Source organism: Symphalangus syndactylus, chromosome 8 (assembly GCF_028878055.3).
Source record: "Symphalangus syndactylus isolate Jambi chromosome 8, NHGRI_mSymSyn1-v2.1_pri, whole genome shotgun sequence".
Taxonomy (NCBI): Eukaryota; Metazoa; Chordata; class Mammalia; order Primates; family Hylobatidae; genus Symphalangus; species Symphalangus syndactylus.
The window spans coordinates 42766881-42780687 of NC_072430.2; the positions used below are offsets into that span (position 1 = coordinate 42766881).

General features: G+C 40.7%; 1 protein-coding gene across 8 annotated transcripts in view; it reads right to left on the reverse strand.

The window, feature by feature from the left end:
- LIN52 (lin-52 DREAM MuvB core complex component) overlaps window positions 1-13807 on the reverse strand; it is a 117674-nt gene that overhangs the window by 60355 nt on the left and 43512 nt on the right. The window contains exon 6 of one of the 8 annotated variants that reach the window (XM_063644338.1): window positions 5278-5292. The exons of the other annotated variants lie outside the window; for them this stretch is intronic. Within the exon in view, the coding sequence (XP_063500408.1) occupies window positions 5291-5292 (2 nt within the window). The 3' untranslated portion in view covers window positions 5278-5290. Of the gene's footprint in view, window positions 1-5277; window positions 5293-13807 lie in introns of those variants that run through there. 8 annotated transcript variants of the gene reach the window in all.

Sequence of the window (13807 nt, forward strand, 5' to 3'; positions counted from 1 at the left end):
TGCTATGCTGTCCAGGCTAGTCTTGAACTCCCAGCCTCAAGTGATCATGCCACGTTGGCCTTCAAAGATGCTTTAACAACATCTTAGCAAACAAAACTGAAGTTTTATAATGCATATCTCAGTTCCACACTAAACTTTATTCTCCTAGTCACAAGGGCTTAAAATCTTGAAATCACTTTGACTCATCTCTCTAGTCTGTTACAATTTATCAATTTTTCCCCCAAAATCTCTTATCCATCCTCGAAAATTCCTTCCCATTCTGAAGTGTATTCTTTCCTCTTACATACAAATATTAGACATCAAATTCTATTTCAAGTTTCATCTCTTCCAAGAGGTGTTCCCTGGATTGTTTACCTCACTTTTCCCTCTGTTTTCTGAATGTGCAGAACACACGCTCAGAAAGGGAGCATGGTGTGAAAAAGGTCAGATCAGGCAGAGCTGTAAGGCCAAGTTAAAGGTTTTTGACTTGATCCTGAGAACAATGAGAAGCCGTTGATAGATTTTAAGAAGAAGGGAATGAGGTCACATGTCAATTTGTGTTTCAAAAATATTACTCTGACTGTGGAATAGAGTAGTTATTGGAGAAAGTATCAATTCTACAGGTAATTCAATTGGAAGAAGGAGAAAATACCAGAAATAAAGACGCTTGATAAAGCAGGCTTATTGTAGAGAGAGAACTCAATACTCTAGAAGAAAATGATAGTCATTTGAGTAAATATATGTTTACCATAGGAAAAAGCTGGTAAACATTTATTAAAAGAGCTACTGTGAGGCCGGGCGCGGTGGCTCATGCCTGTAATCTCAACACTTTGGGAGGGTGAGGCGGGCAGATCATGAGGTCAAGAGTTCGAGACCAGCCTGGCCATCAAAGTGAAACCCTGTCTCTACTAAAAATACAAAAATTAGTTGGGCATGGTGGTGCGTGGCCTGTAATCCCAGCTACTCGGAAGGCTGAGGCAGAAGAATCACTTGAACCCAGGAGGCGGGGGTTGTGGTGAGGTGAGATCGCGCCACTGCACTCCAGCTTGGGCAACAGAGCAAGACTCCATTTCAAAAAAAGAGAGAACTGCTGTGCAGAATTTAGTGCTCAATGTTCTCTTATCAAGAATGTAATGGCATTTACAATGCCAGAACTTGGACTGGATCTTGGTTTTAATAAAAACGCTACACAAGATTTTTAGGGACAATTGGGGAGGTCTGAATGTGAAAATATATTAGATTTTTAAAATTATTTTTGTTGGATGTGATAATATTATATAGAAAACTATCCTTATTCTTAGGAGATGTGTTCTTAAGCATTTAGGGGTAAAATGCCATGATGTCTGAAATTTGCTTCCAAATGGCTGAGGAAGAAGAGAATATCAATATGTAACATAGATTAAAAATATATATATTCATATATAAAAGGGGGTTTGCTGGGTGATTAAAAGTTTTTCATAATGAACTGTTGGAGGAAAAGAAGACTTAATGACTTTTCTTCTTAATTTAGTGAAGAGGGGCTTCTTTCCTGACCTATTTGTGGCATTGATATTCATTTAATTGGTAATTTGAAATAAGTTTTTAAAATCTACAGTTCCAAGGAAGTCCCGGATTTTAAAAAGTAAAACATCACATAAGGATTTTAACCTAAGAATTATCCCTTCTACAAGTAAGCAGATCAATACTCCAACCCCCCCTTTAGTTTCAAGCCTGGCTACTATTGGATTCCATTTCTCAGTCTGATTAAGGGGGGCAGCTGCTGGTCCTCTTTCAACCTGGAGACATGTAATTGAATCATTCTCCAGCACCCATATTTATTAAACCTTTAATACAAAGTTTTCAATCCCTCTTGCAGAGTCATTTCAAAGAATAGTAGATACACAATTTATTATCTAAATAATGTTTTATTGTATTGTTCTTTTCTTTTTTAATAACATTTTCCTCCAACACTGTGAGACTGTTGGCTAATTAAACCCTTGTTTTTACTGAACTTGACAGCTGACAGCAGCAGAAATGGATGCAAACAACCATAAACTATTTTCCCTCCTATCAGAAGAAAAATGCTTCCCCTGCGAAGCTAGAATACTATACTTTCCCCACCTTTCAAACTATTTTCTGGGAGGAGAAATTCTTAGTAATAACAAGCTTTTCAACCTGAGCAATTAGAAAGCTTATTTCCGTAATCAGACCCAGCTAGACTTCTCACTCTTCTTTCAACAGATTGACTGGGCATACGGGTGAAACTCCTTAACTTGGTCCAAACCTGTGCTTACAATCAGACTGTATAAAATTAATAAAAGAAAAAATAAAGGTCTGCATCAAAATGAATGTCAAGCACTTCCAACATGGGCATTCACTGAAGAAAAAAATTTAAGGTCCTAAAACAAGGAGTTACAGCACTAACACAATAACTCTAGGTTTTGTTAGGTTAATTTTAGATTATTGTATTTGTTTGCTACATTGGACATAGCAAGTGATACACTAGAAGTTTCCTCAAACTAGAATTAGGTAACAATGTAATTTCACAAGCTTACTCCATGAGGAATATCATTAGCATGGACTGAAAAAGAAAAGGAGAAAACTATCTCAATAGTTGAGATATCTAAATAGTTTTTTATTGTTGAGTGTGCTAAAAACCAATGAACACTAAACTTTAAAAACATAAACCTTATGGTATGTGAATGATATCTCAACAAACCGTTTTTAAAAAAAATGTTTTAAGGAGTTAAAAAAAACTCGCTGTTCTAAAGGAGGACAAGCAATGACTGACAAAGGGGCCTGAAGAGATTACCCCTCTTGCTCAAAGAAAGTAGTTTATCCCTTGTTAAGTAAGAATAAACTCTACTATGGCAATAGATGTGATAAGGAATCAAAACCACAGATAATTTCAAATCTTTTTCTTGCAAAAATTTTAACCACACTTTTCACCACAGCTTCTGGAAGGATGCCAAAAAGTTTTGTATCACATCACCTCCTTTAATCTTCCCACTCCCATGATAAAAAAACGGCTATGGTCAGTTGCAGTCAAAAAGGAATGTAAGCAGACAAGAAGTTATGGAGAAATCAACTTAATTTCTCAGTATATTATTTGGACTTGTGGGCTGACTGTAGGTTGATGCTTATCATGCATCGTATCCCCTCACTGTTAAACTCTTCTGTCACCTACTCTGCTTTTAAACTACCTCAGAGGCTGGGTGAGGTGGCTCATGCCTGTAATCCCAGCACTTTGGGAGGCCAACGCAGGCAGAACATGAGGTCAGGATATCCCGTCTCTACTAAAATATAAAAAATTAGCCAGGCATGGTGGTACACGACTGTAGGACCAGCTACTTGGGAGGCTGAGCCAGGGGAATCGCTTGAACCCGGGAGGTGGAGATGGTAGTGAGCGGAGATCATGCCACTGCACTCCAGCCTGGTGACAGAGCAAGACTCTGTCTCAAAACAACGACAACAACAACAACAAATCCCTACCTCAAAGAAGGTTCAGGGTATGCAAGGATAGTTTCAATTCTTGAGGGATTTGTTGAGTATGAAACGTACTAGAAGAAAACAATGTGTTCGCTTTTCCATCTACTTAAAAAGGACTTCTCTTAATTTCAGTTTCTTTCAACATTACTATAAGGAAGAAAACACTAAAGAGAGAGATCCTAAAGGGCCTTTTAAAGACAGGAATATTAAGAACTGCTCTTTGCGACTGCCTTTCTCATGGTAAATGGTTGTGGGCACACCACCTTAAGCAGATGGGAAAGAGCCAATAATAGTTGAGAATTAAGATGAGGCAGATGTAGTCTTCACCTTAACTCTAGCTGGCCCACTCTTGAGCAGGCATGAGTGCTCTAAAAGAGAAACTCTGTGTTTTAATTCTAAGAAAAGGAAAATGGGTGGGGGGGGGGGGGCGGGCCAGAGGGAACCTAAGTTTAATTATCAACAGTGATAGGGAAGTCACCTTAAAGGTACATTATAAAATGAAGTTAGAAAGGATTTTTCACATCTACCATATCAATTCAAGTTGCATTTTCATTTAGGAAATGAATATTGTCTGTCCATGTTCTATCTTCAACACACAGTTATCCTAGGAGGTCATTTGACCTAAACAAACAAGAGAGGCCAAGGTCCAGTATCAATTCCTATCCCACCATTCCTACCTAATCTCCTAGCAAGTTAATGCAAATCAAAGCAAGCACTTCAGTGCTGCTGGTAGTGAAGCCTGCTCCTTTCCCAAGAGAGGCCTGTAAAACAGGACAGTCACTGACAGCAGTACAATTACTGACACAGATACAGACTTTATGGACATGTTTATCTCTGCTGTAAATCCACACTCTCTCTCCACTCCGATTCACAAGTCATAAAGAAATTGCAGATAATGAAAAAGTTGGGGAAATTTACAGCATGTCGGAAACCTCAGACAGCCAGAAGAAATTAAAGAGCTGACTAGGGATAAATCACACAGGTACAATTAAAACTTCCCGTATACCTCCTTCATTTCCAAACTGAGGCACAATCCAATGGAGCTGATGAAAAGTTGAGGTCATGACTCTGCAGGCTGTAATCATTTCTTAACTACATGTTAAAAATTAGCCAATTCGTGGGTCATGTGTAAATGCTGATTTCTTGTTGCTATCTTGATTTCCTCCACTCTCCACTAAAAGAACCCACAGAGCAACTCTGTCTGTAAACAGGCCAAATTGCAACAAGCAATAAATGGAAAGGTGATGTTCCCCTCTCCCACTGCCATCTCTGTAGGTGCAGGACATCTTTTACCATCGCCACTGTGGATTGAGCATTAAAATGAGAAAGTGGAGCTACAATGGGTGAACGAAACTGGAGGTTTCTTGTTCCCTAATAAATAACCATTCGGAAGGTTTCATTTGATCTCTTTTCAGCATTCCAAAGGAAATTTTAAAGGACTGTTATGTTTGATACTAGGATAAGAATTACTTCTGCAGATATTTATTTTTCAATACTGGACTAAGTTAATGGCTCAGACTGTTATGTAACCATCTCTGCATGCACTGATTAATGTGTTAATTAATGTGCAGCTCTTGTTACAATAAAGCAAATCAGAAAAATACCAGAGATAAGAATTAATATCTATTTCTTAAATAATAAGGCTTAACAGATCCCCACTACTGAAAACTAGAAAGAATAAAGTGAGTTAATTTTTGGTACCTATATTCTAGAAGGCTTTTAACAAAATAGTATGGGAAGGGAAAAAAGGAACATTTTATCACATGCTGCTGTCTTCCATCTTCCCCAGCTTATTTAGATGCGACTAGCAGGTTTCAAAAACACCAACCCAATCACGAGATTTCTCTGCAAAGCAGAAATGTAGAATACAGATTTTACCAACTAACTTCTACATAACTGGACCAAATCAAGAGTGTCATTAAAGTTATACACAAGTCAATACTAATCTTTGTGCATCTCCATAGGATGAAGCCTCAACCAAATTAGCTCTGATAGATTTTGAAATTTTGAGCCCTGTCAAGAAATGGGGCTTTTTTACAGATATGGAGGATGCAATAGACATGGTTTCGATTTTGCTCCTATCTGACCCCTTGTTGATTTGAGATCCATTTTACGCTTTACAGAACCCAAATGTCATTTTCATTTTACATATTAAGATTTTATTCTCCTTGGAATAAAAATAGTTCTAAAGAAATGCTAAGAGTTTCAACGCAGACTATCACTACCATAAAAAACTCAGGTCATGTCTGGGCGCAGTGGCTCATGCCTGTAATCCCAGCACTTTGGGAGGCCGAGGCGGGCGGATCACAAGGTCAAGAGATCGAGACCATCCTGGCTAACATGGTGAAAACTTGTCTCTACTAAAATTACAAAAATTAGCTGGGCATGGTGGCACGTGCCTGTAGTAAGCCAGGGAGGTGGAGGTTGCAGTGAGCTGAGATCGTGCCACTACACTCCAGCCTGGCGACAGAGCAAGACTCCGACTCAAAAAACAAACAAAAAAAACACAAAAAAAACTTAGGTCATATGTATGCATGGATCTCAATTCTATTCACCCAATAAGCATAAGATGGTCTTTGATCTGCTTTTGTTTATAACAAAAAGTTCCTTAAGCTTCCAAGTGTCTTAAGTGTCAGACTGGTGTCCAGTATCAACAGGAACTGTGAAATAAAGGTTTATTTACAAGCTCCAAGAAGCAAGTCATATTTTATCAAAAGAGCATTTGAGTGAAGCGAAGAAACATCCACTGTTACTATTATGAGGCAATGAAACCCCTGGATTAAGAATCAGAAGACCTGGACTCCAGCCCCAGTTTTACAAATAACTGTGACTCTGGGCAAATAATTGAAGCTCTCTGAACCTCAAGTTACCTCATCTGTTTAAATGGGAATAATAAAAAATAGTAGTGAGAATTAAATGAGAATACGCATGTAAGAAACATAACAGGCTCATAAATGTTAACATGCCTTTCCCTTTTCATGATCTCAAGATTCAGATGCCAGGTTCTGTCACTAATGAGCTTTGTAGCTGTCTTTAGGTAAGTCACCTAAGATCTTTAGGCCTCTGTTGCTGCATCTGTAATATTACAGGGTCGTGATTCAATCTCTAAGATTCCTTCCAGCTTTAACATGCTATGATGATTGATTCTATCACTAAATTACTAGTTGGCCCTGGGAAAGTCACTTCTTTTAGGTCTTAGTTTCCTTATCTTTAAATCCTGGAAACTCAACCAACAGAAAAACAGACAAGGACTATAACAGTATAACAGGAAATTCATAAAAGGAGGAAAAACAAGTGCCCAGTAAACATTACTTTATTAGCAACCAAATAAATGCATATTAAAAATACTGAAACATAATTTTTCAGCTATAAAATCGGCATGTATTAAAAAGTTTAAGCCTATGGCCAGGCGCGGTGCTCACGCCTGTAATCCCAGCACTTTGGGAGGCCAAAGTGGATCACCTGAGGTCAGGAGTTCGAGACCAGCCTGGCCAACATGGTGAAATCCCGTCTCTACTAAAAATACAAAAAATTAGCCAGTCGTAGTGGCAGGTGCCTGCAATCCCAGCTACTCAGGAGGCTGAGGCAGGAGAATCACTTGAACCTGGGAGGCACAGGTTGCAGTGAGCTGAGATCATGCCACTGCACTCCAGCCTGGGCAAAAAGGGTGAAACTCTGTCTCAAAAAAAAAAAAAAAAAGTCACTTAAATAACAAGGTTTATTCTTGGATATCCCTCAATCTCACTTAGAAACACCACAGCACTTAGGAATTCTAAGCTGACACCAGGGTTTACTCAAGATTGCTAGCAGCCATGAAAAGCACAACTATAGAATTTGACAAAGTATACTGGACAATGGATGATGGGATTTGGGCTGGTTATTTGCTGCACGATAGCCTAGAAGGCAAATAGACAATAAGAATACTTAAGATTAAAAAATTTGGCCAGGCGCGGTGGCTCACGCTTGTAATCCCAGCATTTTGGGAGGCCGAGGCAGGTGGATCACAAGGTCAGGAGATCGAGACCACGGTGAAACCCTGTCTCTACCAAAAATACAAAAAATTAGCCAGGCGTGGTGGCGGGCACCTGTAGTCCCAGCTACTCGGAGAGGCTGAGGCAGGAGAATGGCGTGAACCTGGGAGGCGGAGCTTGCAGTGAGCCGAGATCGCGCCACTGCACTCCAGCCTGGGTGACAGAGCGAGACTCCTTCTCAAAAAAAAAAAAAAAAAATTTAATTTCTGGGCTGGGCGACGGCGTGGCTCACATCTGTAATCCTAGTACTTTGGGAGGCCAAGGCAGGAGAAATGCTTGAGCCCAGGAGTCGGAGACCAGCCAGGCAACAGAGATCCTATCTCAATAAATAAATAAATAATTAATTTTAATTCCTAAATTATGTTTAAATTTTTGGTTGTCAATTCTACAATTAAAAGCCTATTGAGGGCCGGGCATGGCGGCTCATGCCTGTAATTCTAGCACTTTGGGAGGCCAAGGCTGGTGGATCACTTGAGGTCAGGAGTTTGAGACCAGCCTGACCAACATGGCAAAACCCCATCTCTAAACAAAAAAAATTAGCCAGGCATGGTGGCACATGCCTGTAATCCCAGCTACTTGGGAGGCTGAGGCACGAGAATTACTTGAACCTTGGGGGTGGAGGGTGCAGTGAGCCAAGACCACTAAACTCCAGCCTGGGTGACAGAGTGAGACTCCGTCTCAAAAAAAAAAAAAAAAAAAAAAAAAAAGGCCAATTTAGGCTAGGTGTGGTGGCTCATGCCTGTAATCTCAGCACTTTGGGAGGCCGAGGTGGGCAGATCACCTGAGGTCAGGAGTTTGAGACCAGCTTGGCCAACATGATGAAACCCTGTCTCTACTAAAAATATAAAAATTAGCCAGGAGTGGTGGTACACGCCTGTAATCCTAGCTACTTGGGAGGCTGAGGCAGGAGAATCACTTGAACCCAGGAGGCGGAAGTTGCAGTGAGTCGAGCCACTGCACTCCAGCCTGGCAAAAGAGCGAAACTAAGTCTCAAAAAAACAAACAAACAAAAAACCCAAAAATGCCTATCTAATAAATTCCTCATTCCCTAATATGTGTTCATGTAATTTATTTTTTTTTTTTTTTGAGACAGGGTGATATGGTTTGGCTCTTTGTTCACACCCAAATCTCATCCTGTAGCTCCCATAATTCCCACGTGTTGTAGGACAGACCTAGTGGGAGATAATTGAATCATGGGGGCAGTTTCTCCTATACTGTTCTCCTGATAGCAAGTGGGTCTGCATGAAATCTGATGGTTTTAAAAGGAGGAGTTTCCCTGCACAAGCTCTCTTTTTGCCTGCCGCCATCCATGTAAGACGTGATGTTTTCCTCCTTGCCTTCTGCCATGATTGTGAGGTCTCCCCAGCCATGTGGAACTGTAAGTCCATTAAACCTCTTTTTCTTCCCAGTCTGGGGTATGTCTTTATCAGCAGCATGAAAACAGACTATACATAGGGTCTCACTCTGTCCCCCAGGCTGGAGTAAAGTGGCATGGTCACAGCTCACTGCAGCCTTGAACCCCTGGATTCAAGGAATCCTCTTGTCTCAGCCTCCCAAGTAGCTGGGACTACAGGTGTGTGCCACCACACCCGGCTTATTATTTTTTGTACAGACAGGTTCTCACTACGTTGTTTGGGTTAATATCAAACTCCTGTGCTCAAGTGATCCTCCTGCCTCCCAGAGTGTTGGGATTACAGGTGTGAGCCACTGTGCCCGGCTGCATGTAATTTAGAGATACAGAAAAGCAGTCTGGGGTCCAACATATAAGCACCCCTTCATCTTCCCACCAACTCGCAAACCTGATCTTCATCTATCCTCTCTCATTTCCCTTGTTATACAAGAGTAGACAAAGTAGCTCTCTTCCAATCTAAAGCCAACACATCTGTATTCTAAGTGCTATGCCTTCAAACCCTCTCAGAAACCTTACTTACATTTGATTCACCTGCGTCTTCTATCGTGGCATTGAGATTTAAATATATATTAAGTCTATCATCCTAAAGCAACTAAACTCTGACTCCACTTCTCCCACTAGATTTCACCCTTTGTCCCTCTTAAGAGTCAAACTCTGAAAGAATTATCTCCCTATCCTATTTCCATTTCCTACCTTCCACTCATTCCTCACTCCATTTCAAACTGCCTCCACCATCCCACTAAAACTAACTCACTCATTCATACATTTAACTGCCTAAACAATGTCTCCAGTTAACAACCAAAGCCAAACCCCATGTCAAAAACCAAATGCATAATCTTTCCTTATGATCTGTTCCTCCTCCAGTGTTGTAGTTTTTGTTTTGTTTTGTTTTGTTTTGTTTTGTTTTTTTTAGACAGAGTCTTGCTCTGTTGCCCAGGCTGGAGTGCAGTGGTGCGATCTTGGCTCATTGCAACCTCAGTCTCCCAGGCTCAAGATTCTCATGCCTCAGCCTCCTGAGTAGCTGGGATTACAGGCATGCACCACCACAGCAGGTTAATGTTCTGTACTTTTTAGTAGAGACGAGGTTTTACTGTGTTGGCCAGGCTGATCTTGAAATCCTGATCTCAAGTGATCTGCCTGTCTCAGCCTCCCAAAGTGCTGGGATTACAGGCATGAGCCACTGCGCCCAGCCACGGCGTTCTTTAGTAAAAAGCTTTACTGAGATATAATTCACATATGATAATGCACATATTTGAAGTGTATAGTTTGATATGTTTTGACAAATGTATTCCACACTACAGAGGCAAGATCCTTTTGAGTCCTCCCTGGTGTCCTGTGAACGATGAGGTTTCTCCAGTCCAGTGGGAGTAGGCACTATTACTGGCCCAGTGGTGCCAGGCACTCTGTTCCTTCCAATCCTTTTGGATGGTTCTTTCTTCATCCTCAAGAAGCTCCCTCACATGAATGTGCTGATCAGTCCTCAGCTAAATACTCCAGGAGGACCCTCTGTGGATCTCTCTTCTTTCTCTGTGCCGCCCTCTCCTCTCCGGTACTCTGCTGTCCTGTGAACTCTAGCTGCCTTGGCCTCCACACTCTTAGCTCCATTTCTTCAACTCAGGAAGCCCACCAGCCTCTGCCTGGGTCCCTCTCCCTGTACCACAGCCTGGAAATTCTTTCAAAGCAGTAAGCTTGGGGCAGTCACAAAGTTCACCTTTCTCTTTGGTGATTACTGTCCTTTTTGCCTGATGTCCAGCATCCTGAAAATCATTATTTCATATATTTTGCCATTTAAAAAAACCGTTTCAGGTAAGGTGAATCTAGTCCCTGACATACCAAGTTGACCAAAAGCAGAGGTCCCTCCAATGTTCTTTGCATGCCACTGACTTACATGCTCAAGAGAAATCTAGGAGTCATCCCTGACACCTTTCTCCCTTTTACCACAGCCAGTCCATCAAGACTTATTCTCTGTCCTGGCCAGGCGTGGTGGTTCATGCTTGTAATCCCAGCACTTTGGGAGGCCAAGATGGGAAGACTGCTTGAGGCCAGGAGTTCAAGATCACCCTGGGCAACATAGCAAGACCCCATCTCAAAAAAAAATTAAGTTAAAAAAAAGACTTATTCTGTGTCCTAAGTCATTCTCAAATTAACTACTTCTCTCCATGTCCACTACCAGACCGTAGTTCTAGGTAGCACAGTCTTAGCTATTGCAATGACTTCCTACTTTATTTCCCTAGTTCCTCGCTTGCCTTCCTGCAAACCATTTTCTACATGATCAGAAACTGAATAGTTTGCTTAAAGCCTTTCAGTGGCTTCCCAGTGCTCTCAGTATAATATCCAAAATCCTTAGTAAACCTAAGAAATCTCACATGATCCAACCTTTGTCTATCTCACCAGTCACTGTCTGAATTCACATTAGTCTTCTTTCAGTTCTTCAAAGACACTGTGCACCTTCCCACTACCAGACTTTGCTGTTCCCTTCTGAAAGCTCGTCTCCCTTCTCTCCACCCAGTTAACTCCTACTCATTCTTCATACTGAAATATCTTTTTCTCAGGAGACCCATCCCTGCCCTCTTAAGCCTTGTCCCACATTGTACTTAGAACAATGTCTCAGCAAATAATTATTTGTGTAAGGCCTTATCTACTAGAATGTTAGCTTTATGGCAGCAGGAACTATGTCTGTCTTATTTACTGCTAAGTCCTTGCTGCCTAGCGTAGTACTCTGAAGTTACATAATTAATATTAACTGTATGAATTAGAAATACTAGGCCTTAATATAGTAGAATTTTAATGCTGTAAGGACCTTAGAGGTCGTCTGTTCCAACAACTTCATTTTTTCAGCTCAGGAAACTGATGACCAAGGTCACGAAGCTAAATTTCTGATAAAGGTGACACTATGCAATAATATTTTAAATTTATTGGTAGCTTGCTAGGTGTCAAACACAATACTAGGTAGTTTTTGATTGAGGTGAAATTCACATTTTTGAAGTATACAATTCAGTGGCATTTAGTGCATTCACAATGTTGTGAATATCAAGTTCCAAAACATTTTCACCTTCCCCACAAAAATCCCAAATCCATGAAGTAGTCACTCCCCATTCCACACTTTCTCTAGGCCCTGGGAACCACCAATCTACTTTTTCATGTCTTCTGGATCTACCTACCCTAGATGTTTCATGTAAATGAAATCACGCATTATGTGTCCTTTTGTGTCTAACTGCCTTCATATAGTATAATATTTTGAAGATTTATTTATATGTTGTAGCATCAGTACTTCATTCATTTGAATGGCTGAATATTCCACTGTATGGATATACCACATTTTGTTTATTCATTCATCTGTTGATGGATACTTGGGTTGTTTCTACCTTTTGGCTCTTGTGAATAGCACTGATGTGAACATTTGTGTAGAAGCATTTGTTTGAGTACCTGTTTTCAATTCTTTTGGGTATAAACCTAGCAGTGGAATTGCTGGGTCATATGGCAATTCTACCTTTTAACCTTTTGAAGAAATACCAGTTTCCCACAGGGGTTATACCATTTTACACAGCCACCAGCAATGTATGAAGATTCTAATTTCACCATATCCTTGCCAATACCTGTTATTTTCTGTTTTTGTTTTGGTGTTTTTTTAATTATAGCCATCCTAGAGGGTATAAAGTGGTATCACACTGGTTCTGATTTGGATTTCCCTAACGACTAATGTTGAGTATCTTTGCATGTGCTTGTTAGCCATTTGTATTTCTTCTTTGGAGCAATGTCTATTCAAGTCCTTTGCTCTTTTTCTTTTTTTTTTTTATACCTTAAGTTTTAGGGTACATGTGCACAACGTGCAGGTTAGTTACGTATGTATACATGTGCCATGTTGGTGTGCTGCACCCATTAACTCGTCATTTAACATTAGGTATATCTCCTAATACTATCCCTCCCCCCTCCCCCCACTCCACAACAGGCCCCAGTGTGTGATGTTCTCCTTCCTGTGTCCATGTGTTCTCATTGTTCAATTCCCACCTATGAGTGAGAACATGCGGTGTTTGGTTTTTTGTCCTTGTGATAGTCTGCTGAGAATGATGGTTTCCAGCTTCATCCATGTCCCTACAAAGGACATGAACTCATCATTTTTTATGGCTGCATAGTATTCCAGGGTGTATATGTGCCACATTTTCTTAATCCAGTCTATCATTGTTGGACATTTGGGTTGGTTCCAAGTCTTTGCTATTGTCAATAGTGCCGCAATAAACATACATGTGCATGTGTCTTTAAAGGCAACCTACAGAATGGGAGAAAATTTTTGCAATCTACTCATATGACAAAGGGCTAATATCCAGATCTACAATGAACTCAAACAAATTTACAAGAAAAAAACAACCCCATCAAAAAGTGGGCAAAGAATATGAACAGACACTTCTCAAAAGAAGACATTTATGCAGCCAAAAGACACATGGAAAAATGCTCATCATCACTGGCCATCAGAGAAATGCAAATCAAAACCACAGTGAGATACCATCTCACACCAGTTAGAATGGCGATCATTAAAAAGTCAGGAAACAACAGGTGCTGGAGAGGATGTGGAGAAATAGGAACACTTTTACACTGTTGGTGGGAGTGTAAACTAGTTCAACCATTGTGGAAGTCTGTGTGGTGATTCCTCAGGGATCTAGAACTAGAAATACCATTTGACCCAGCCATCCCATTACTGGGTATATACCCAAAGGATTATAAAACATGCTCATTTCTTTTTTTTTTTTTTTTTTTTGAGACGGAGTCTCGCTCTGTCCCCTAGGCTGGAGTGCAGTGGCACGATCTCGGCTCACTGCAACCTCTGCCTCCCGGGTTCACGCCATTCTCCTGCCTCAGCCTCTCCGAGTAGCTGGGACTACAGGCGCCCGCCACCACGCCCGGCTAATTTTTTGTATTTTTA